This window comes from Petaurus breviceps, unplaced genomic scaffold (genome assembly GCF_028583685.1).
Source record: "Petaurus breviceps papuanus isolate PSGF00001 unplaced genomic scaffold, PetGlider_PUasm1.0 90752, whole genome shotgun sequence".
Taxonomy (NCBI): domain Eukaryota; kingdom Metazoa; phylum Chordata; class Mammalia; order Diprotodontia; family Petauridae; genus Petaurus; species Petaurus breviceps.
In genome coordinates this window covers 2494471-2521226 of record NW_027187336.1, presented here as the reverse complement: position 1 = coordinate 2521226, position 26756 = coordinate 2494471, and the positions used below count along the sequence as shown (strand labels likewise).

General features: G+C 37.9%; 1 protein-coding gene across 3 annotated transcripts in view; it reads right to left on the bottom strand.

Moving 5' to 3' along the window:
• The window catches only part of CCDC93 (coiled-coil domain containing 93), a 118591-nt gene that overhangs the window by 12711 nt on the left and 79124 nt on the right, over positions 1–26756 (bottom strand). For 2 of the 3 annotated variants that reach the window (XM_069067773.1, XM_069067774.1), the window contains 9 exons: positions 25529–25591; positions 22397–22470; positions 19397–19478; positions 18683–18754; positions 16745–16816; positions 13451–13559; positions 10591–10673; positions 4487–4524; positions 2870–2954 (listed from right to left, as the gene is read on the bottom strand). In XM_069067773.1, the coding sequence (XP_068923874.1) occupies positions 2870–2954; positions 4487–4524; positions 10591–10673; positions 13451–13559; positions 16745–16816; positions 18683–18754; positions 19397–19478; positions 22397–22470; positions 25529–25591 (678 nt within the window). Of the gene's footprint in view, positions 1–2869; positions 2955–4486; positions 4525–8718; positions 9334–10590; positions 10674–13450; positions 13560–16744; positions 16817–18682; positions 18755–19396; positions 19479–22396; positions 22471–25528; positions 25592–26756 lie in introns of those variants that run through there. The other variant, XM_069067775.1, reaches the window with a different exon arrangement.

Here is a 26756-nt window from a genome sequence, read left to right as displayed (position 1 = left end):
TCCCAAACTAATTTGTATTTATCTTGAATAGATATGTGTATATGTATATGTGTGTATATCTAATATACCAATTGTCTTCCTGGATAGAATGTAAGCTCCTTGAGGGAAGGACTGTTTCATTTTTCAGATTTGTATTTCTAGTAACTTGAACAGTATTTGGCACAGAATAGACACTTACTAAATGTTTGTTAATTGGTTGCCCTCACCTCTACTTCCAATCACTCCACCTTTCCCTGCCTTCCCAGACCTCTGCTCTGGCCTCATTTTCTTCTCTTCCAAAGTTTGATCCTTTAGTTAGCTAGTTCCACTTTATCCTACCCTCTACCCTTGAATCTTTAACCCTTATGTCCTATCATCTCTCATCATTTTCCCAGCCCAGAATTCTGAAATATTTCTACCCCCTGACTACTCTTCTCCTACACTACTGAATATTACTCAAAAAAGTTTTAACTGTAGTCTGGGTCTGCTAAAAATGCATGTTATCTAACCTCAAATGGGGCCCTCACTAATGCATGCCATTCTTTTCACTCTTTCCTGATCAACTATCAAACTCCCAAGAACTGCCCTTCCAAACTTATTCTCAAACCACCTATGACACACTCACCCTACTCCCCCTCAGCATAGGACGTTGCTTAATACTTCATTGAAAAAATTAAGGCCATATGTCTGCAGCAACCTGCCTTTGAAACCTCAGGATCATGGCTTTTCTCCTTGCCAAGGTCAACCCTTCTAAAACCTTTTGTTCTTGATCTCATCCTCTTCTGTCTCTTGTAGGAGCTCACCCCTATCAATCAATTCCACCTCTTTCCCTACTGTCTAGTTGGACCTTTCTCTGTTGCCCATGAATATAACTTTATTCATTGGCTCCTTCCCTGTTGCCTACAAACATGCCCAGATCTTTTCCATCCTTAAAAAGCCCCAAGTCATCCTATCAGACCTCAATAGTCATGTTCCCTTTCAGAGGCAAATTCCTAGTAAAAGTTATCTACACATATTACCTCCACTTTTTCTATGCCCCTTGCAATCTGGCTTTGGTCATCCTCAATACTTGACTGAAACTGCTCCATTGCTAAATTCAATGACCTTTTTCCAGTTCTCTTTTTGAGCTCTTGGCAGTGTGTGATATAATGCTGATCACCCCCATCCCTCTAGACATCTCCTCCACAGGTGTTTGTGATACTGCTCCATCACAGTTCTGGTGGTCCCTTGTAGATCTAAATCTATAATCCTATGATCCAAGATGAATTCGAAAAATGTTTTGGGCCATGGCAGTACCACTGGAATAAGTGTGCCACCAATTAAGATGACTATTTTGAAAGGGACAATCTTAACTTTAAATGTATAAATGCTGACATAAAAAATGTCAACTTATATCACAGCTGTATATGTATATTTATCTGTCTATAAATATCTACAGATCTTCCTATATATAGATTGAGAGAAGTATGATAAATGCCTTTGATGACAATTTGGCAATATCATGTTTCTTTGTCCATAAAAGGCAGAGTCCTTGCTGAAAGTAATGGCCTGAGAGCCAAAAAGCCAGAGAAGGGAAAAGAATTAAAGGGGCCTAGACCATTTCCCTCTTTATGAATACTTTTCTTAGGAAGTAAACAGCTCCAAGAAGCTAAAACCTCAACAAGTACCTTCTGACCTATAGAATCCTGGACTAAGAAGTAAGTTAGAGGCCATCTAATTCACATCTTACCAAGAGCATGAATTGCTTGAAAATCTCCAATAATAGGGAGCTCACTACCTACCGAGGTCATAATCCATTGCACTTCTAGACAGCTCTGATTAAAAAAAAAGTATTTCTTATATTGAGCTGAAATTTGCATCTCTAAAGCTTCAATATTTGCTTATTATCAGTAGAAGCTCCTTGGCAAGAGGCGGCTGGGGCTACAAGGGGATGACTGGATAAACAAAAATCTACTGGCAACTCCCAAATCCCAATTATGTAGGTTCCTGCTAAGATAACTGATAACTACCTGCATCAATTATTTGGGTAGCCTGTGGTAGCCAAGATGTGATAACGTTATCTTATAGACTAACTGAAATTTGATACTGATTTTTAAGGCAAAATCCACTGACAGCATAAGTAGTCATTGCTGGTTTTTAATAGGCCCACAAGTGAAAGATTAGGTAGGTCCCATCTGGAAGAAGTGGGTAGTTACAAGTCAGTTTCTTTCAATCTCAGTGAGCCTACTTCACAACTGACAAAATACGACAAAGTCTGTGGTATTAACACATGTAACCTATCATCCTAATTCACAGGTAGGATGGAACTTTAGTCAAATTATGAAGCATGAAAGAGATTATCTTCGGTGTCCTGTCGTGCCCTCTCTCCAATCCCTTCTCATCCTGGGGCCCATTAGCTGTCTGAGGACTATCAATATGTTAGCTGATTGATTATCTCCTGGTTATATTTATAATTTAGTAGAAGTTTCCTAAAACCCCCCAAAACTTTCAGTACCCAAAGTTAATAATTTCTAATGTCAGAATTTCAGGTATTATGACACATCAATAGGGGAGGTTACTTTGGGCCAAGGAGCTTTCCTAGTACCACTCAAATCACATAATGAAGGCCCAACTTCACCAGCTGGCTCTGCCCATGGAAGAATCTGAAAAAAGAACTGCAATTCTTTTTGGAGAAATGAGGTATCACTGGAGGGCTCATCATGCATTATTTTCAGGGCCTTTTCTACCAGGGGAATGAGTGGTATGCTAATCATTATAATTATAATTTTATTATAATTATAACATTATCCACTTATTTTTTATAAAGGTGAATTCCTTCTCTTGAGTAATTTTTTTTTTCTTTTTACAAATGAAGTTTCAAATTTAGAGGGACAAAAGAAAGCCAGCTGACCTTCATCCGATTTTGTTTAATTCCATCTACAATCTGTTCCATCTGTCGCAAAAACTGGTCCCGGGCAGCTGAGGAGGCCATTGCTCTAGAAGAAAAGTCAGTAGATGTCATTCTGTGAGATCCCTGGGGACTCAAGTCACTAGATTAAATCTGGCAATTTGAGAATAACATTAACTCCTTCCTAGAGGGACACCAATGGCGAATTCTAGCGCCTGAGAAATGAACACCCTAGAAGCAGTTTGTGCAGTACAGAGGACAGAGTGCTGGAATTCAAGTCAGGAAGACCTGCCTTTGAATCTTGCCTGTCTCAGACACTTACTGGCTGTGTGTGACCATGGGCAATTCACTTAAACTCTCTTAGTCTCTGTTTCCTCATCTGAAAAAAGGGGGATAATAATGACACCCACCTTCCAGGGATGTTGTGAGGATCAAATGAGAAGACATATATGTGTGATGCATTCTGCAAACCTTTCAATGCTATCTAAAATTATTACAATTATACTTTATCTTTGATTTGTTAAGTATCCATCTCCCTCCACTTTTCTTAAATGCTGGGTATTTTAAAAAACTAATGGTTTTTAATTTATTTTTAAAATTATCAAATGTAAAATTTATTTTTTTAAAGGAGAAGTAAAGAGAATTTTGGAATTGAAATCCTTGGTTTTTTTTTTTATGATTTCAAGCTGTCCCAAGAAAGTGGGATAACACAAGTTAAACAAAGAGTAAAATAAAACAGAACTGACATACAGTTATAATATTCAATTTTGTACTTAGAGAATACATGAGGTATTACACTTTCCTTTTTAAATTGCAGGCGTGGGTAGGGACGGAGGGTCCAGAAATGATTCTAACATGAAAACAAAAATTCATCAATAAAACTAAGAAAAAATAACAGCCAGGGTTTAACTAAAGAACAATAACAATAACGGCAAAAGGAACAAAGAATTAAAAATGTGGGTGACCCAAAGGACAATGGAGAAATGTATGGTGGGTAGAGCATATTACCAATAATTATGGTTCTGAAAACATGGGCTTGGAAAAGCAGGTAAGCTGGCTAGGCAACACTCGTAAGGGATAAAAGCTGGTTGCTAAGTGTTAAACTGGTACCTGGTGAATGAGAAAAGATCCAGAGAAAGGATTCCCATGCATGGAGAAACTCCTCTCTGGAAGATTTATGGGAGAATATGGAAGGAATCACACCAGATGAGAAGGCAAGGGTGGGTCATAAGCTGCAAATGTTGAAAGGTGTGCCCACATGGACGAGATCACAGATCCATTTTCAAATATAAATTAGCAAATGTTTATTGACTTAAAAAGATGCACCACAAAATTCTTTTAAATAGTGAGATTTCTAGTACATTTAAAAGAGGATTTGATTTAGATATAATTTCTTACAGGAACAAACTGACTATATAAATCAAGATACATTTATACTTAGCAACAAGCAGAGACTATGTGTCTAAGAATGGCATCCTCCCCCTACACCCTCAGATGATGATGTATACTTTTAAAAACCACATCATTTTATCCCATCCACAATACAAAGATAGTTCATTTCAAAGTACAGTGTGTGCAGCACTTTATAGGAAGGGAGACCAAGTGGTAATGTTTACTTACTGTTGGAAGTTTTCATGAATTGAATTCAGCAAAGAAATCTGGGGAAGAAAAATTCTGTAAGCAAACCAACTGATTTTGAATTTGAAGGTAAACTGATTTAAATGTTAGAAAACATACTTTTCTTTAAGATTGCTAGGAAATTCATGCCTTGCTTATTTATGCTCACTAAGGAACACATACTTTCCAACTAAGACGTACCCAAGGAAATTACTTTATCACTCCTATACATGGAATTTCCTATTTAAAAAGATGTATTTTAAAAAGGGATTTTTAAACGTATGTAAAAGAAAAAAATCTTAACAACCAGGAAATATAATTCACAAATGGGTAACTAATCATTTACCAAAGAAAATCTGAATGCCAGGTTCAGCCAGGGGAGAAGCTGAGATAAAATCAGTGCCATCTGGGTGGCACTGCTACCAGTCTCTTCCCCACATGTTGATGTGCAATATTTTAGTGGCTAGAAACCCATCAGCAATTTAGTCATATGGAAAACAAAAAGAATGTATGTGCACCCACAAGATTTCTTTTTTTGCACAGTCTTTTTTGCCAAGTCAAACCCAATGTTGGATCATTTATGGGTCATCCTTGGGGGTCATATCACTTCTAGTACCTAACCTCACAGAAACTACTTCAAACCCATCCAGGAAGAAATTCCAAGATCCTAAATTCTAAGAAATTCCCATTCTAAACTACTGGAAATAGAAAGGTACTGAGTCAATAGTGAGGAAACTTGGGTTCCAACCCTAGCTCTGACACCAAGTGGCTTTGTGGTCTCTAGTAAATTACTGACCCTCTCTAACTTGGGAGATTTACCAGCTGCAAAATAGGAATGAGTATTCCTGGTTTCCCTACTTCATGCACAAAAAAATCCAGGTATAATTCAACACTGTTTAAACAGAAATTTTAAGTGGTTTCATCACAAAAAGTTTTGAAAATAAAATATTACAGACATGAAAGTAACTTGAAAATATAAAAAAGAACTATATAAATGCAACGGACTTCTATTACAGCATCAATAGGAGAGGGATTGGGACCAGACCTATAATTTTAAGTCTTAGAGGAGGAAACTCTCTCCCAATGCAGGCTGGTGCCTTCTCTACAACTTAAAAGTCTTTGATTATTGCCTACAGCACTTAGAAATTAAATAGATAGCATTAGTAAGGTTAAATATTAAAAGGGAAAAAAATCTTCTTGTAAAATTACTAGATCAAGAAGAATTCATAAATAACAAGGCACTTTGAGTATGGAATAGGCCTATTCCAGGGCCAATCTCCCCAAACCATCCAAGACAAATTCCCAAGAACATTAGGGCACAGGACAGACCGTCTGGGAGCACAGACCCTTAATGTTCAACCCACATCACTCTTGTCCCCCATTTTCTGGCCTAAAAAAAAACATGAAAGAAGGTGATATTCAATATTATTTAAACATAAACAAGAATCAACAACACTGATGATGATAATTAACAGTGCTAGAGATTCAGGGTCAGGTGACAGGGTGTTTATGGTAATGCATCCCATAGATTTCCAACAGTCATTTCATAGTATGATTGAGTTAGACAGGACATTAAAGGTCAGCCAGTTCAAAACCCTAATTTTACAGATCAGAAAACTTAAGCCCAGAGATGTTACATGACTTTCCATGGTCATACAGGTAGTAAGGAAAAAAGCCAGTATTTGGATCAAGATACATCTTGTCTTAGAACGTCACCACTGAGGAATGGCTCTTGACGCTCACTCGTTGGCTGCAGTGTCCAGCACATAGTAGGTACCTTATAAATGCCCCCTGACTGATTCACAACTTGGACACTAAACCAAAATGTCCCTACTTTGATTTTCCTGACATTTTATAAAGCCTTGATCAGAATTATTTGGTAGAAAACTCACATGGGTTTCAAAAAGCTAAAGGAAGATATTGGGAAGTTGGGGAAGGTCCATGAGCTATTATTTTACATGCAGAACAAACATTCCGATGTTTGTGGAGGAGAACCTATCCGCTGCTTAATCAGCACATGGATACAGCTATAAAATCATCCATTTTGCAGGAGTCAAAGGATCATAAATAAGGCTGATGGGGGAGAATTTGTGTTTAAATGGCAAAGAAGCTTTTTGGTGAAAACAAAACCCCAATGACATCTCTAAACAGTCCCAAGAATCCTACACCTACATGCCCCTAACTGGGTCTAATTAGTCACAGTACTGACTAATATGGCAGCAAACTAGAAAAAATCCCACCATAAATAGCCTCTATCTTAATGCTCTTTGCTAGTTCTTCACCACAAGGCTGCTGTTATTCTATGTTGATGATCACTGGCTCCAAACCAAGTCAGTCAGTCAAGATGTGATGAGTAAGCCCTTGTATACAGCCCTGTCTGTGCTAGAAACTGTGGAAGGGAAACAAAAGAAATGAAAGCCACAGTCTCTGTCCTTAAGAAGCTCACAGTCTTGTGGGGAAACAAAACACGTACACATTCAAGGATCATGCCAAAGAACCTAAGAAAATATGACCAAGGGACACCTAACTCTGTGTCTGACATGCAAAGCCCTACTCACCATAAGGCTCCAGATCCATCCCCCCATTCCCTACCCCCACCCCCACCCCCAGTTTTCTCCCACCATATACCCCTCTCAGTATCAATGTCAATCCAGTGATATCGGCCTCTTTGTGCTATGAACTCCATGTCTTGGTTGCAGGCATTTTCTTTGGCTGTTGCCTATGCCTGAACACTCTTCTTCCTTATCTCTGCCTATATTGGCTTCCCTGGCTTCCTTCAATACCCAACCAAAATCTCATCTTCTATAGGAAGTCCTTCCCAATTCCTCTTAATTCTAGTGCCTTCCCACTGCTAATCATTTCCTGTTTATACTCTACATAGCTTTGTTGGCTTGTGGTCTCCCTCATTAGATCCTGAGCTCCTTGAGGGCAGGGACTGTCTTTTGCCTTTCTCTATCCCACAGTACTCAGCATAGAGTAGACACTAAAACAGTGTCACTGAATGTCACTTCCCCTCTTGGGACCTTGGTGTGTTCATCTGTCAAATAAGGTGGATTGAATACATGTTTTTTTTCCTTAATATTTATTGAACTGGGCAGCAATTTAACTTGAGCATAGCACCAGAAACCACTAATCCAGTAAAAAATAAAGAAACTGGCAAGATTTCTACTCTCTGGGTCCTCAATCTGACCTTGTGTGTGGTGGGGAGCAGTTTTATGACACGTCCCCAAACTGCCCCCAAATATCCTATCTCACTAAGCATTTACCACAGTGCCTTGAAGAAAAATAGGGTTAAATGATACATCGATTCATATGGTGTCCTGCTATCTTTAAGAAATATACTTTTCATTCATTTTTTTGTGAAACCATGTATCTTAAGTGAGTCAAAGAGAAACATTTTTCTAAAAGAAATTTCTACTGATACCTTTGGTTTTTACTTCACCTTCTTTACACATATATCCCTACCCCTTCTCTAACCAGAAAGTCATTCCTTATGACTTAGAATAAAAGAGAAGAAAAAGTTCTGTAAAGCCATCATATCAAGTGATAAATTAAAATTACATGAAGTGAAAAAGCTTTTGCAGAAATTCAATGCAACTAGGATAAGAGAGGAATGTTGTGATTGGGAAAAACATTTCTGAATCAAACCTCTCTGATATAGTTTGACAGTCAATATACATAAGGGACAATCAAAAGATATCAACAAATCGTTTTCAAAAGAACTATAAAATATTAGCAATCACAGGAAAGACTACTCAAAAAAGCAACTAAAATTTCTTTATCTGCCTAAGATACTACTGCTATGAATATACTCCAAAGAAGTCAAAACAGAAGAAAAGGTCCTATATGCACCAAATTATTTATAGCATTCCTTTTTGTAGTAACAATGAATGGAAACCATTGATTAGAAGTTAAACTAATGGGGCAACTAGGTGGCACAGTAGATAGATTGCTAGGTCTCAAGTCAGAATGGCCCCTGTACCTAAGTTAAAATCTGGCCTCAGACACTTACTAGCTCTGTGACCCTGGGCAAGTCACTTAACCCTATTTGCCTCAGTTTTCTCATCTATAAAATGAGCTGGAGAAGGAAATGGTAACCCCCTCCCCAGTATCTTTGCCAAGAAAACCCCAAATGGAGTTACAAAGAGTTGAACATGACTGAAAAACAACTGAACAACACCAAAAATAACTGGGATACATGAATATAATGAAATTTATTATGCCAGGAAGAAATGACGAATACAAATATATACAGAAACATTAGAAGACTAATAAGAACTGACACAAAATAAGCAGAACCAGTAAATAGACACAAAATGATTACAATAATGTAAATGGAAGAACAACAATTAAAAAAAAACCCCAAACAACTGAACACTATGGAATTATAATGACCAAGGCTGATCCCAAAGAAGCAATGAGAAAATTTACCTCCTTTGCCCCCTTTACAGGGACAAGGGACTATGGGCACAGATTAATACATATGGATTTTTTAACTCCAACAAGTACAAAATGAAAATACAGACTAAAGGGAAGTATATATCATATTGAAAAGAATCGTGGACAAGGAGTCAAGAGACTTGAATTCTAATCCCAATTTTACCAATAATTGGCTGTGTGACTTTAGAGAAGTCATTTCACCTCTCTAATCACAGTTTCCTCATGTTAAACTGTTTGAATTTGATGATCCTGAAAGGGTCCCACCCATTTCCATGATTCTGGGCTTGAGTGGAGAATTGCTAAGGGGATGTTGCAGAAAGGAGAGATCCAAGTGTGATACCCTGAAAGGTTTCCTGGAGGTGATCATCAAGCCAGCTTTTATAGGAGGTAATGAATATGGAATGGCAGAGCTGTGAAAGAAGAGTACTCTTGATAGATAGCAAACTGAATATTTTAATTTCCTTACAGAGGACTTATGAATCCAGGGTTTGATCTGTACAATAAAGATTAACTATGTTTTCATAAACATGATTCTAAAATGAAGTACCTACTATGTTTTGTCCATTGGAAATGTTCAGTTCATACTTGTAAACTAGACTCCTGTCATGTCATTTAACCTCTCAGCCTCAGTTTCCTTATTTTTAAAAATGGAACTGGGGGGCTGGGGTGTGTATGTGGCTTGATGACCTCAAAGGTCCCTAGGATCTTATTTTTCTTTCTCTTCCAATTAAAATTCAACAATATCTTTTAAATGTCCAGGTTACTATGCTAGGAACTTTATTATCCCCAATTATATAACTAGTAATAAAGCAAAAGGTTGAAAAGGTATTAATATACATCAAGGCTCTCTGTGCAGTGAAAAGCAGTTTCCATGAGAAGCTCTCAATATTTCAAAGAAGTCATGGTTTTCCTCCATGGTACAAAATTTTTTTCTTTAGACCTCTTTGCCCTCCCTGACCTCACTTAGTGGTTTTTGCCTGTTTCACTGGCAAAAACCTAAATTAGTATCGTCACTGTTATTAAGAAGTTAATCTAAATTCTGGAATCTTCTAGAAACTTAGTAACTGCACAAAGCCTTCACTCAATTAGCCCAATGTTCAATTTAGCTTATAATTATGGAGTTAGAAAGGGATTTTCAGATCATTTTACAAATGAGGAAATAGATTCATTGAGGAAAAGTGGCTTACCTAGGTCATATAGACAGTAGGAGAAGGGCCAGAACCCTGGTCTCCTTAAGAACAAAATGGAAGTGTTCTTAAGTTACAGCATCTGTGTATGTGATTGTCTCAATGAAACTATGACCCCTCCAAGGGCAGGGCTCAGTCTCCTCTTTATACGGGGCTTGATGCTCCCTTGTACACATGAGTAAAGGGTGAGGAATAAACTAAAGGCTAAAAGTTTTTACATGGAATAATCCTGAAGCAATTCTCTCCACTTTAATTTGTCTTCTCATCCATCTACTCTGAATCTTGAATGCGTACATGTGTGAGAATGTGTGTGTACATATGTGTAAAACTGTGTATGTTTGCACATACCTGTAAACCCACAGGGGTATCTTAAACATGAAAAGCATTTCTGATTTTTATGTGTGTGTGTGACCTAAATTGTGTCCCTGATTCTATCATTAATTGGTTACTTATCATTATCCCTTGTGTTAAATTTCTTACCTCTTTTTCCAAATAAACCTTCTTATCATCCAGTGTGTTATATAGAGTGAAAAACTGCTTGGTTTCTTTGTGGGTTGCTGACACTGCATAAAGTAAACAAACAAAAAATCAATGAACTATGAAAAAATGCTTCATGGAAGCCATTTTTTTTCTTTCCATTAATCTGAAAGATAAACCATATAGAACTAGAGATTCTTTTGTGTTTATGACAACCTGTCATTAGGACTAAAGCCATGGGCAAGCAAAAGAAAAACAGTCTATGATGGTCACTTATGTGACTCTGTGAATAAAATCAATGTTTTAGGTCATATGAAATGTCAGACCAATAGGCTACCATTTGAGCAGCCTGACTCCATACTGAATATATTAAAGATCTCCATGGCTTTTTGTTCCTTTGTAAACTGGAAGATGACACTAACAAAGGAGTTTAATTAGCAAGATTTTCTAGTCATCAGTGATCTAGCAAATTAAGTCCTAGGGCAAAGGGAATACTGGGCCTAGCAGACTATAAACATCCAAGCAGGAAGAAAGTAACTAAAAACTTTAAGAGTGGAGGGGGAAGTGTTAATGTGGAGTGGATATGATGAAAAGCTGAGGAGCTATTTCCCATCAACACTGCCTACCTAAAATTCTCTGAATCTAAGAGGCACAGTTCCATTCAAAATAAAGATGGTGGCAAGGTGGGGGCTGCTGTTTTCCAGTTCAGTCTCTAGGGCACTTCCAGACTTAATATGCACGAAAAGAGCATGATGTCACTTCTTTAAAGTCACTTCCCTGATCCATTCAGTCAATAACATTTCCCACTTATGCCTCATCACAAGTGTGACCTCCATCACAAGGTTGCTGTGAGGATCAAATGAGATAATAATCATACAGTGCTCAGTGCTGTGCCGGGCACACAGTAGGTGCTGAATAAATACTTATGCCCTTTCCTTTCCCTTATGCATTTATTATGGATCTTTGTATATGATATGAATTAGCAATCCTTGATAGTATGATTTTTATGTTTTGGGAAACTACTATTTGATCCCAAGGTATAACTGAATTAATTCAATGATGGCCTACATTATAAAAGGGTCTTACTCTATGGCTAACCATCCTTAACATGTAGTGTACTTCACAGACAAGGGGACCTCTGTAGTATAATCTGGCCAATCTATTCAGCATCTGCTCTTCTCCATGCATGTAAAAGACCGGAAAGTTTTGCTCAGAGTCAGTAGTCCTACGAATCGCATTAGCCACCCTCAATGCTGTTAACAAATAATGATGATAATTTATCCCACAAGTGCAGGACAACTGCACCTATATCATGGTATAATATAAAGACCATGAGACCACTAGGAGTCAGAAAACTGGAGTTCATTCTAGATTTGGTTTTTCTACTCACTACCTGTATAACCTTGGAAAAGAGACTTAACCTCTTTGGAGTTTCAATATTATCATCCCAAAACTGTTGGTAGTGGTGGTGATGATAGAGACAATAGCAGGAATAGCAATAACAACAATAACATATATGCCACAGCTAGCTCATGGTGTGAAATTTTCACCAGTAATTTGTTTTTCTAAATGATCTTCATATAAGGTTATCACATAAATGATTTACCATTTTAAAGTACTGCTAACACCGATAGACCTTGAAGCTCATGCAACCACCTCTCTAGAGTCAAATTTCTTGACTCTTCTCCCCCCCCCCCCCCTGCAGATTAAGAGTCTGATTCAATACATTGTTTGGTAAAACATGCGATAGCCTCTTTTCTTTAGGAACTCTCAGTCTAATTCACAACAGACATGAACCAATCAATATAGAAAAGGGCATAAGACAGTCAAATTAACACTGGGCTAATACAACGTTTAAACAATATTTCTGTAAAAGGCAATGGTGATCATCATTTAACAGATGAGCAAAACAAGGTTTCTATGCCATAGCATTCCTAAATTATAATTTGATACAGGTATTTTATACTAATGAGGCCTCAGAAACACTGAGGCATCTGCAGATAAAACTAAATCTTTAGGCAGCTGTTAGTTTTCCTTTAATATGATGCAAGCTCCTAGAGGGCAATGACTATTTCTTTTTTTGCCTTTTGTATCCCCAGTGCCTAACACAGTGCCTGGTACACAGTAGGTGCTTAATGATTTCTTTAGGATTGATTAGTGCTCCCCCTGCTACCTTATGTTGATATATTCCAGCTGGAACCTGGGTTTAACTAAGTAGAACTAGAGTAGTTATGGTCAGGATCCAAATTTTGGAAATGAACTCTAAATTTTTCTTGCAAACATTTATGCATATTTCTAGATAGGCCCCACCAAATTTTTGATCATGCCTCTATTCTACATTCTCTCCTCCCATTTTAATCTGTACTAGATATGCAAGTTTCAAGTGTTTTAAAGTTTCATACAAGTGTGTATGTGTCGTCTTCTCCAATGAAACGGAACTCTTTAAAAGGAGGGCTCAAACCTAAGTTCTTATGATCATTCTTCCTCCCTCCTCACCAGACATGACATAGCACTTTGGATAGAGCTCCATGTACTGCAACAACAGACTGGCTGTACGTGTATGTTGGCTAGCTGTTCAAGATAAGGTCTGGTCCCAGAGCCCAACACCAAGAGCTCAATTAGAAGAAAAGAATCTGTCAATAGAGAATGCCAAGGCATTGTTATTTGGATTTATGGGCCACTCCACTGGGAGGTTACATGGAATGTGTGCAAAGTGAGCATGAATGTGATTAAATGAAATCCTTACCCATGGTGGCATTAAAAGAATTTGCTGTGATTCATGCACCATCATTTAAAAACATGATGAAGCCCTCCCTTCCATTATGCCGAGCCTTGGGAGTACATTCTTAGTCGATACACCTACCCTGACTGTAGAGTTCAATAAATCTCTTCTGATACTGTGTTAACTCAGCTCTGCTGGGTACTTCATCAATCTTGCGTTGCAAAATTGCTATTTCTCGGTTTCTTCGAGCCTAAAGGCAAGGGAAGAAAAACACCATTTTGTAATTGGTCTTACGTGACCTACCAAACATGAGAACGAGGTACTGTTGAAGCCCTTAAGGGTACTCTACTAGCACACATACAGATAATATGTTAAACTGTGTGACCAACAGACAAACCTAAATGTGGGCTCTTGCCTTCTGACCTGAATCCAACAAGACACTTGTATTCCCACATGAAGATCTGGTTCAAGTTCAGTTTCACAAGATTAGAGGAAGCTGTGGTGGTACAGTTTCCTCAGGGAGGCCATAACAGAATAGACATATGTCTGCTTGGCAGAGGCCTTGGTAAGCAAATGAATGAAGGATACCATAGAAGTGAGGGCAAGCAGATGGTGACTATAGAGAAAATGTCACTGTCTATGTGAAGAGTAGGCTCCAGCTTACTTCACATTTTTCCCATTCATGCACTCTACATTTCCAACCACATTCGCCACCTTCCTATTATAGCTTGTTGGACATTCCATCTCCCACCACTGGGTCTTTGCACAGACTTCCTCTCCCATGCCTGGAATGAGCTCCCTTCTCAACCTTGCCTTTTAAGAATCCCAAATTTCCTTCAAGGTCTGTTCATTTGTCAGCACCTATGGGAATCCTCTTCTGATTCCACTGGTTTTACTCTATCCCTCCTTAAATTATCAAGTATTTACTTGAATGTTACATATCATATTCACGCCGTGGAATGTAAACTCCTTTAGGGTAGAAGCTATTTCTCATTGTCTTTATATTCCTATCACTTAGTATAGTTTATTGTACATAGTGGTAGTCCAATAAAGATTGTTGGATCAAACAATATATGTACAGGGCTATGTGTGTCAGCTATTATCATTTTATCCAGGTGCTCTCAAGTGCTAAAGGTTATAGTAAAAATTTCTTGGCTTGGCCTTCAAGACTCACAATGTTAGTAGTTAGTAGTAGCTTAGTAGTCCTCTCATCAGCTTTTTGCTTCTAGTCAAATATTTTCTCACCCCTACATGTCTGCTCATGTCTCCTGAAATTCCCCTCCATCAGACTCTCTGTCCAAATTAATCAATCTTATATATTTTTGAAAGCTCAGCTCAAGTCAGTCATTCAGTCAAAGTAGCATTTATTAAAAATATACTCTGTGGGGGTGGCTAGGTGGCGCAGTAAGTAAGAGCGCCAGCTCCAGAGTCGGCAGGACCCGGGATCGGTTCTGGCCTCAGACACTTAACACTCACACAAAAAAAACTGGCCATGTAACCCTGGGCAAGTTACTTAACCCCAAATGCTTTAAAAAAAAAAAAAGAATATACTATGTGCCAGGCACTGTGTGCTAAGTGTTTCTCACCACCCCATTCCAAATCCTCTTGTTCTTCTGGACATGTATAATGTCTAATGTCCATAGCACTCATCCAGCACATATTGGATACTTCCAGCATAATGTATACTCTCATGCATTGTCTCTTCATAGGTATGTTTTCCTTCCCCAACTATATCTCCAGGGAAGGAAGCATGTCTTACTTATTTTATTTCTGGCATCTCAATAGTACCCAGCATAGTGAATGCTTCGAAGGAATTGGCTTAATTTAGAAAAGGAAGGATTAAGAGAGACAAATATTTCTTAACCTTTTCAGAGTTACATTGATTTTTTTTCTTGTTTTCTCAACTTACACAGCTCCTACTCTCTGTTACCCCTAAAATAAGTGCTATATGACATATAAGAAGGTCAGTACTGCTACATGAGTCAGCACTAAAAATAGCACAGAATTCTATCTCTGAAAGTGGCATGAAGGGACACGGAGTGAGAGAGCATGGCTGTCCTTCATTACATCAACTTTACAAGATTAAAAATGTAACCCAAACACCTTTAAAATTGCTTACGCTATTACAGATTTATCATCCATAAATTCATCTAAGCCTCTCTTTAAACCCTGTGTCACCTCTTAGAGTAATCAGTGTGTGAGTACTTCCATATACTTCTCCTAAAATTATCACTTTTAAATTTCAAAGGGAGCTCTGGTTCTAATATCCCAGAATATGATGAAGTCTGAGTTCATTCAATCCACATTCTTAATTATTTTCTAAACCTTGATCACCTCTCCCCTTATTTCCAGACTCAAGAGGCTTGTTTTTTATGTTTTAAAGTGCATTAAAGATAGAAACTGACCCTTTTCAGTGACCAACCATGATTCCAAAAGGCCAATGTTACCAACTTTTTGACAAAGAAGTGAAAAACTTAACATGTATGAGATATACATTTTCCAACATGGCCAATAAAGGAACTTGTTGGATTGTTTTTTTTTTGTAAGTGGGGAAGGAGGTGGGACAGAGGGAACATGCTTGTTAATTTGAGGGGAAAAAATCAAGTTATTACTTTTTGCAAGGGATGGGGAATATGGTTCTGTGAGACACTTTTACATGACTAGAAATGCTATAGAGCAGGGGTTTTTAACCATGGGCCTGTGAATTCATTTTTAAGATTTCAATAACTACTTCATTACAATTAGTTTCCTGTGTAATTCTATGTTTTAAATACTTAAAACCATTAGTCTAAGAAGGGGTTCATGAACTTCATTTACCAGACTATCAAAGGGATCAACGATACAAGAGGGTAAGGTTGCTCTACAACAATTCAAGGTCCTTTACAATTTGGCACTTATTCCATTCTCTAATATCATTTAGAATGTATTGTGGAGTGTGGTATAAGATATGAAACTAGGCCTAATTTCTATCAGACATTTTTCTAGTTGTTTTTTTTTTAAATCAAAAAGGCAGTCTTTCTCTGGGCAATTATGTTTTCTACTTTATCAAACACAAGACTGTTGAGTTCTATGGTTTCTGAATCTCCCCTGTCTAGTCTATTCCATTGATTTATTGCTCTATTTTTTAACTAATGCCAGATAACTGCTATTTGATGTCTCTACAAGTTGTTTCTGTGTATATGATTTTTCTGCAGCTAAAGCTAAATTCTATGTTCCTTTTAAAATCATTAGTTTGAAAAAAAAATAGATATGGCATGAAATGTATTCCATAAAACTTTTTTTTTTAATTCACATGCTTTAACTCTGTGACTCCAGATATAAAATGGCAAGTTTGAAAACAACAGTCACATCTACAAGAATTATCTGATTCTTGAATAATATGACTTTCTAACTTCAGCACATGATATCATATTTAGACAATAATTTTCTACTCACCAGCAACAGACGGATTTTCTGAAGCTTTTCTTTCTCATTTTTATGCTGTTGCTCTATAATTCTGGTGGACTCCTAAAATAGAGAACCCAACAGCAATTTACAGAAATATAATTTTGACTCAGAAAAAAATTTAGTATTTTTTTAAAAATGCATTACAACATTTGACAAATTGATGCATTCTTTGAGAAAAGATTAATAAACTTTGGGTGGATACAAAAAGCGCATTACACACAGAACTGAAATGGAAATAATATGGGGTTATGAGCTTTTAAAATTGAGTAGGGAGGACAGTCACTAAGTCTGTGTTGGTTAACTCTCACTTAGAGTCTATATAACAAATGAGATTAAAGCTGCGAGTTCTATTACTGGGTGATTCGGTTAATTTTGTTTTATTTCATAGCTACAGACTTAGAAATTTTCACAAGAGAATACTTCTAGTATATGGAGAAAAGACCTATTCCCATTATGTTAGGAAACCATTCTTAATTTCCTGTAGCTTTGAATTAGTATTAGAATTCAGACTGTTCCCATGGTCACAGCCCATACCAGGGGATGGATTTGTCCTGTGAAGTTTGGATTCAGTCCTTTTTGGATTAGGCCATGCTTGAGGGCCTAGAGGGCCACATGTGGCCTTGAGGCCGCAGGTTTCCCACCTCTTAACCTTAAACTCCAGACAAAATCCTTTTAAAGATAAGCTATTGCTACATTTTACTAAAGTACTAAAGAGAGAACTAAAGTTTGGCTACTGTATTCTTCTGCTTACTACTATAAGAGATATTTTTATATTTAAATAAAAGACTTTGTACTGCTACCTATGGGTCTATATTACATAGCCCAACACCATTAATGAAGAAAATTCTAAGTGGGTGAGGACATGTTGAAGGTGGTGGGTCTTGCTTTATGAAGGCCAATACATCACAACATAGTCAATAACAATTCAAAATGATACGTATGAGAATATGGAACAAGAGAAAGAACACTAGACTGGACAGAAGTCAAGAACCATGGGTTCTAATCCCAGCTCTTCCACTAAGCAGTTATATAGTGACATAAGTGACATTCCCCATCTTTGAACCTCAGTCTTCACACCTAAAAATGGAAAATGACCTCTAAGGCTCTGTCCACCCTGAAAAACTCTGTGACTGTTTCTGTGTTGGCAAACAGGGCTCCTCAAGGAACAAGAAACTTTTAGTTACTTACAAGAAAGGAAAAGCAAATCAGAGAAAGATCATTAGAGTTCTCTTTGTAGAAATCAAAGTACATTTAAGCCTACAGACCCTCAAGAAATTTCTTGAGTTAAAGACTACTAACATGATCAGTAAACCTCTTAGGCATGACATGTCTCTGCTTGGGGTGAGACCTGCTAAGTAATGAAATGAACGCTATTCTTGGACTCTCTCACATTCTTCTGTTAGGAGAGGGAATAGTCTAACCACGACAAGAGGCTGTTTTGAATGTCTTGTGGCTTAAAACAGATACTAGAATTCAAACTGTTCTCTAGGCTCTAGTGAGATGCCCCTTATTGATACCAGTGAACTCCAGGATGGTCACAATATGGTTTCTTCACCACTCTCTGCTAAATAGTATTAGAGGAAAACTCTAAAGGGAATGATATAAATAGCAGACATCTGATACTCCCATAACTTTCCCTTCCTCCCATCCTTTAAAGTTGGTTGTGATAACAAGAAGGATTTGGTGACTTCTAGGTAGTAGGTCTGAATTCCAAGATCTATTGTTGATTTTTTTTTTTTTGTCAGAAGAGAAGGCAGGGAAAGCAGGGGTACAGAGTCTGTGGGAGACTTCAACACAACATGGGAGGAAAGAATTTTTAAAAAAAACTTTAGAGATGTTACACAAACTGGCCAAGAAAGCAGAGATGTATTGGTAACAGAAAACAGAGAAAATTCAGAGTTTTGAATTCTAATTCAGAATTATTACCTTTTCATCTCCATCTTCTGATGCTTCTGCTTTTAAACTTTCAATATTCTGCTGCAGGCGTGCCATCTCTTCCTTTGAAAGCAACACAAGTTTATGAACCATGAACAGCCATCATCTAAGTGCAATTACAGAAATTACTGATACAAAAGCTATCTGTCCATAATCCATTAATACTTTATCAATAAAGTCATTAAAATACTTGGATGGGAGCAGTATAGGAAATGACACCAATCCCACATCCTCTTCCCATTCACCTTTGAAAATCTTAGCTCTCCTTTAGGGTTCAGCTTGAATCCTCTCTTCTGTATTAAGGCTTTCTAATACGCATTCAGGTGTTAGCTGGGCTAGATGTCCTCTGAGAGTTCTTTCAATTCTGAAAGTCTCTGATTTTCTAAATTCCTGTAGCAGTTATTAATTTGTACCACTCACCTGGCACTTGGGACACAGGGCCTAATCCTGTTACTTGTGTATATATCTTACTTCCCTTACTAGCCTGTAAGTACTTATAGGTTATATATGTTTGGGTTTATTTTTCCACCACACCCATCACAATGGCAGACACACAAAAGGTCTCTGATAAATATTGACTGAATGAAAGAACAAACAATGAATGAAATTATGTTTAGAGCAAGTAACTGCAACAGGGAGCAATGCAGGGAAGGTAAGGCATGAAATTTATTGGGGAGAAGGGGGAAGGACAAGCACAACACTTACTCTACAATGTGCTTTGAACTCTTGTTCCTGACTTTTCAGATTTTCATTCATAGCTACAAGTGCTCTTAAATTCTGAAGAATGCTGAAAAAGAAGACCAAGGAGATAACAGAGGAACTAACAGTGTTTCTTTCTGAAAAAGACCTAAAATCAGCTTCCTCAGGTACAAGAGCCATATCTTTTATTTCATTCATTTCTCCAAAGAGTGCCTTGCATAGAACTTTCTATAGTGATAACTGACTTTTATTTAGGTGAAAATCTAATTTATAGTTCTATTTTTTGATAACTGTAGCTTATCATATTGCATCCAAATATTGTGAATTCAAGAACTTAAATCATAAATACAAGGACATCAAGGAGTTTCAGTAGTATGGGATATTTAATCATACCAGCTATTCAATTATATAGAGTACATAAAAGGAATGAAAAATCTATCCTGAAGAGGAAATAGTCTCCCTAAGATTATTAAAAATTCTAATTTGGAAATAAAAATGTCAACTCTCTGACAATATTTGTCCCAGAAGGTAAATGGATTAGTAGTAGGAGAAGAATATGGTGGACTGGACTCAGGAGTCAGATAACTTAGGTTCAAATCCTCACTCCAACTCATACTGCTTATGGCCATAGGCAAGTCATGCAACATCTTTGAGCCTCAATTTCCTCATCTGTAAAAATAGGCTAATAATACTTATACCATAGGGTTGTTGTGAGGAAAGTGCAATTATAAACTAAGTACAATTAGAAATATGACTTATAATTTCATTATTGTTACCAATTACACTGTTATGTGCCCATTAAAGAAAAAAATCCATTAAAAACCTAGGCTCTTTGTTTCTGGGCCAGAATTTACATATGGTTTTTATCAATTTTGTAATGTGGGCGTCATTGCTTTGTAGAGATAATAAACTGATACTTAATGTACTGAGTCATTTCAATAAATAACAAGAGATGTCAATAATAAGCAACATACATGCATCATGAGAGACCCTACCCTCATTTAAAACCAAATGTGGGAACATCTCCTGTAAAAGGCAAACATGTGCCTTCTCATAGTTAGGCTAATCTGTACTTATAATTCTACCCTTCATATATGAAGAGGATCCAACATTAGTTGGGTCACTGTGAGTTGTTTTTCCAGTAGCTGCAATAGGTCTGTTAACCCCCTACTGAAGCTGTTAAGGATAAAGAGGGATAATCAAGTCAGGCTGGTTTCACTCTTGATGAAAAGACCATTGCAAACTTACAGAGCAAAGAAGAGGCACTACTACATGATCTGAAAATACACAAGGAAAATCAAACAAGTGAATTTTTGCCCTTAAAAATATGTAACATTTCAGAGTAATTTTCCTAAAAGAAGTCATGAAGGAACTTCAAAAGATCCATGATATTGTAGTATTCTGTCTACAGACGCAGGTAAGTTCTGACCCTTTCACACCTTGGTTCTTAGGGGTTTTTAACCTAAGGTTTAGGAACTTAGATACAGATATCTGTCTACACACACACACACACACACACACACACACACACACACACACACACATCTTGATAACTGCTTTCCTTTGTCATCCTATGTATTTTATTTTATACATTTAAAAATATCATCATGAGAAGGCATCACTAGACTGCCGAAGGGGTCCACAACACCAAAAAAAGGTGAAGAAGCTCACTTCCTTAGTGAAGGAATATTCTTTGACCAGTGACCAAATGATGATAAGCTTTTTGTTGATAAGCTTCTCTGAACTTAGCCAGACTGGTCACTGGATGGCAGGGTGTCAGTGATACAACAGCTGAGGTCTTTTCAAACTTGTGAAAACCTTGAAAATTATGTTCTCAATTGGCACAGTCTTGAAGAACTCAGGATCATACTAGAAGAAGACTTTGGTTTTTATGTTTTATCCAATTTAAAACAGTTTTAATTCTTCAATTCTGAAGCAACCAGTGACAAGTGTGACTACCGTGTTTCCCCGATAATAAGACACTGTCTTATTAAATTTTTTGGACAGAAAAACACCAGAGGGCTTATTTTCAGGGGAGGGCTTATTTTAATGAACATTTACAGCAATTTTAATAAACAGGTAAATGTGAACAAAAAATGTACCTTTATTCAATAATGAATTCAATAAAGAACAGGATGACGCACTCACTGCTGCAGCTCTGATTGGATGCAGCTCGGAGCGTGGCGTGCGTTTCACGGGGGGGCAGGGGACAGTGCATACAGAGGGTACCTCACCTTCACTACAGTAGCAATCTCAATAGGGCTTATTTTCGGGGGAGGGCTTATTTTAGAGGAATCTTACACAGTAAGGGGAGGGCTTATTTTCGGGATAGGTCTTATTATCGGGGAAACACGGTATATTGGTATAGGGAACTCTCAGTTTCCTATTCCTATTGGTATGCAGGGGTGGGGAACTTGCAGCCTGAGGCCACATGTGGCCTTGGGTGTGGTCTTTTGATAGAGTCCAAATTTTACATAACAAATCCTTTCATTAAGGGGATTTGTTCTGTGAAGTTTGGATTCAAAGGGCCACACAGAGGGTCACGTGTGGTTTCAAGGCCACAAGTTCCCCACCCCTGGTATAGGGAAACTTCCACCGATGTGAATGACCATCACCTATGCAGCTCACAGCCTCTGAGGGTTGCCTAGGGAAGAGGTCACACAGTCACTTTTGTCAGAAGGGGAACTCAACCTCAGGTCTTTCTGACTTCAAGGCTGGCTTTCCATATCCTGTGCCATGCTGTCTCTTAGAATTAGAACATAGTAAAATTATCCCTAAGAAATTTCTGGCATGGTTTTAGATAGACAGGGGGAAAAAAGTAGAAGGGGTACAGTCTGGGTCCATGAAGCAGAATCAAGCTAATGGCCTCACATGAAATAAATACCATGGCCTAAGTATCATTAGTACCATGCTCAAAATAACTAAATGAACCAGCCACTGACAATACTACAATTAGCTTATAAGGAAACCTAAATGGATTTACAATCAAGTTGGTAGGAAACTTGCCTTGGGTCAGCCTGGGATTCTATTTTCTCAAGGGCTGCCAATTCTTGGTCCAGTTTCTCACTGTAACTCTTTACCTGTGGGAGACAAAGGCCATGTCATTTTCATGGGCTTGGGGGAGTAAAGGTACCCTGTCACACTCTCTACTCACTATGGCACTATGGAACTAATAAAACTTGTCTCATCTTCATGTGCGTAACACCAAATTTGGCCTCAGATACCATTCTGTAAGGCGGATTTGGACATGCCAGGTAATAAAAAGGAGAAGGATGACAGAATAACACTGAAAATCTCAAACCAGACTGCTTCTAGCTCATTCTAGTAAGACTGAAAAGTTGTAATAATCGTTTTATATAGCAGAATAACTAATGGGTAGTGAACCGAATATAAAGGCTAGAAACACCTCATTTCCTCAACTTATGTGGAAAAAGTTATTATAAGACACAGTGTGGCATATGAAACACTGGAATTAAGAATCAAAGCCTTGGGATGGCTAGGTGGCGCAGTGAATAGAGCACTGGCCCTGGAGTCAGGAGGTCCTGAGTTCAAATCCGGCTTCACACACTTAACTTCAGACACGAAAACTAGCCATGTAACCTTGGGCAAGTCACTTAACCCCAACTGCCTTCCAAAGAGCAAAAAAAAAAATAATTCTAGCTCTACATTTATTAGCTAGACATGGACACTAGGTGTTATTCTCTCAGGAGCTTAGCTTTCTCATTTGTAAAATGGGGTTAATAATAATTATACTGCCTATGTGGGAACCATATATATTCAGAGCTAGAAGGCATCTTATGAGGTCTCTAGTCTGACACCTTTATTTTACAGCTGAGGAAAATGAAATTCTGAGAAGTGATGTGATTTGCCCAAGGTCACAGAGGTAGGAAGTATCACAGCCATTAATCTAAACCTTGGTGAGCAGATTCCAAATCCAGCATTCTTTCCACTGTTATGTCCCAGGTTTATTGTAACAAAAGTAAGTGGTAAACTTCAGGAATAACAACTTATTTATTTTTAAAGATGACCCTTATAGTCTTCATAAGGATGTACAAAAACTATTTTAGGCAGTTACCAAGTTGTCTTATTTGCTGCTCTGAAACACTGAGGCAGTTTCCCCTTGTGTTTTTTCTTTTTAAATATGGCTGGGGCATTTACTGAAGTGAAATGAATAGCTTTATCATTAAGTAGGTAGCTTTTTGTGTGGTGTAAGTTATACATTTCCTCCTGGACCCAAAATTCTAAGGCCCAAGGGATAAAAGATCCTTGAAAAGTTAGCAGGGACAACCCTCTGTTCTGGGCAAGAATGCCCCACACTTTACAAAACATGTTCATTTTAAAAGCCCCAGGAAAGGTATGTTCTAGTGTCCCTTAAATATCTCCCTTAATTACAAGTTCTAATAATCTTCAACTCCACAGTCAGGAACTTTTCCCCTATGACCAACCTAAAATCTTTCTACTGTAAATCAAAATAAATTTCCTTTCATTTGGTCTTCAGTGGATATAGAGAACAGGGACTCAGTACCAGTGAATCTGAAAAATGCTGAAATCTCTCCACTCAAGCTCGTAGGTACAGGAGCCAGAAACCTATGGCCTCAAGGTCACATGTGGTCCGTTAGGTCCCTGGGTGCGGCCTTTTGACTAAGTCCAAGTTCTACAGAACAAATCCTTTTATTAAGGAGATTTGTTCTGTGAAGTTTGGATTCAGTCAAAGGGCTGCACTTGAGGATCTAGAGGGCCATATGTGGCCTTGAGGTCACAGGTTTCCCACCCTTGCAGAAAAACTAATGAAGCCTGTAAAATACCTACCAATGATCTGGAAGGAGATTACATGTAGAATTAAATGATCTCAGTCAAAGACTGAGTTAAGTCAATCTGTTCATAGAACAGAAATAGAGCTGAACATTTTATTTCACATCTTTTTTAAAACTTCAGAGATAAGTTTCATTTGTTTCTGGTACATGGAAGGAATGAAGGGGGTCTGATGAGAACCACCAAGGATTATTTCATCAACGTTGAACTATTTTTATAAGAAAATAGATGTGCTATCAAGAGATTCTCCCCTCCCCACTTTTTTTCACTTTGGTAACATAATGAAGGAAAGAAGAGATCCATGTGATGCAAATTCTTGGTAGTAACATTAGATATTTATAACCCCAAAGGTCCTTTAATCTAATATAAACTGTTATAGGTCACAATGAACTATTCCACTTTTATGTGTGTGTGTGTGTATACATAGACACATACATATTTAAAGTCTGGCATCTCCAAAGGTAGAAAACTTTTTTCCTCTCAATGAATTCATGGACAATAAACTTCTTGAGGGTAGGGTCTATGTCCTCTACTTCTCTTGGATCCTCAGTCATGTATTATGGGGTGGCTAGGGGGCGCAGTGAATAGAGCACCGGCCCTGGAGTCAGGAGGACCTGAGTTCAAATCCAGCCTCAGACACTTAAGCCATGTGACCTTGAGCAAGTCCCCAACTGCCCTCCAAAAAGCAAAAAATAAATTTAAAAAAATGTGTGTATTCTGAGATTCCCTCATTGAGGTGCCTACTCTTGCTCTATTCTGCCTCTCCAAGCCCTACTATCCATCCTTCATGGCTCAGCAGAAATACTACTTCTGACACCTTCTCTCCAGTCTTTAGTGACCTCTCCCCACTCTAATTCACTACAACACCCACTATCTCTACTACTTCTGACATTTGTAATATACTTTTTTTTTTTTGCTTTTTGGAGGGGCAATTGGAGTTAAGGGACTTGCCCAAGGTCACATAGCTAGTAAGTGTCAAGTGTCTGAGGGCAGATTTGAATTCGGGTCCTCCTGACTCCAGGGCTGGTGCTCTATTCACTGTGCCACCTAGCCACCCCTGTGATACACTTTCTTGGAGTTATTTAGCTTTTCATAGGTAATTCATATAAGTCAATGCTAGCTCTCTGTCTAGACCTACAAGCTCCTTGGGGGCAAGGACTATATCTACCATTTTGTTGTTCTCCTGCGCCAGCTAATCCAGTGCGCTGCATAGTATAAATTCAATAAATATTTACTGATGGATCAAAAGTCATTGGTAGTCCCTTGTGCCAAATATGTGGCTGAACAATTTTTTTTTTCAAAAGCCAAAGAATGGGAGAAACTTACTTCTGATAGTTTTGTCTTTGCTTCATCATATTTAGCTTGTAAGTCTGTGCACTTGGCCTGCAACTGTAAAGGATACAGAGATTAAGAAAAACAAAAAAGTGGTTTGCAGAATGACACCCTGCATTTGTGTAGTATTTTATACCTTTCAAAGCACTATAATATCCTTATTACAAATGATATTCACAATATCCTTTCTAGTAAGTAGGGCAGGATTGCATTGCTGTACCCATTTGGCAGAAGATGACACTGAGGCAGAGAATTTTACATGACTTGCTCAAGGTCATGCAGAAAATCAGTAAAAGAGCTGAGACTTGGGCCCAAAGTCCACTGACTCTCAAGGCAGCCAATGTTTTTTTCCCCCCTGACAATGTCATATCTCCCTATAAACAAATGGGAGGGAAAAACCTTTAGAATCATCTGAAATGAATGAGGTCAGTAAGTATGCCTATAAGTGAATGCAGATTATTTTGTGCTAGTTTATAAGCTATCCACAAGCAGACAGTGTTGGGGTTGTTGGTTATATTCTCCCAAGATTTATTCTTACTTGAAAAATAAAATAACATAAAACTCAACCTCCACAGAATACTTTTTTTTATCCGCTTCTCTTTGCCACAGTAACTGATAAATTCACAGAACATTGGCATTAAAAGGGATTTTAGGGACAGTCTAATCCAACCTTTTTTTTTTTATTTACAGATGAGAAAAATGAAACTTGACTTGACCAAAGACACACAATGAGTTAGTGACAAATCTGAGACCAGAATCTAGATCTCATGATTCCCTGGTCATTGTTTTTTTCCTGGGTACTGTGCTGCCTCAGAGAGGATGGTGGAGGAAATTTAATCTAATTGTTTTGAGTGTTAATTGATGCTTTTAAAGACAATCAAGAGATGGTCACTAAGAGTTGAACACAAAGGAAATGAACAACAAACTGCAAAATATAGTTCATAAGATCATGGTTCTGCAGTTAGAAGGGCCCTCACAGGCCATCCAGTCCAACCACCTCATGTTATAGAATGGCCCAGAAAGAGTAAATTTCCCAGGTTATAAAGGCAGGATTTGAAGCCACATTGTTGGATTAGAGAACCAAGGTTCTCTTCACTACACCACACTGTCTCTGAACTGAATTAATCTGAACTGATCATGAAACTCCAGCTTTAATACATTTGGAAAAAATGTTACTTTGGTTAACTACTTATGACAGATGGGTTAGACCAGATGGTGAAAA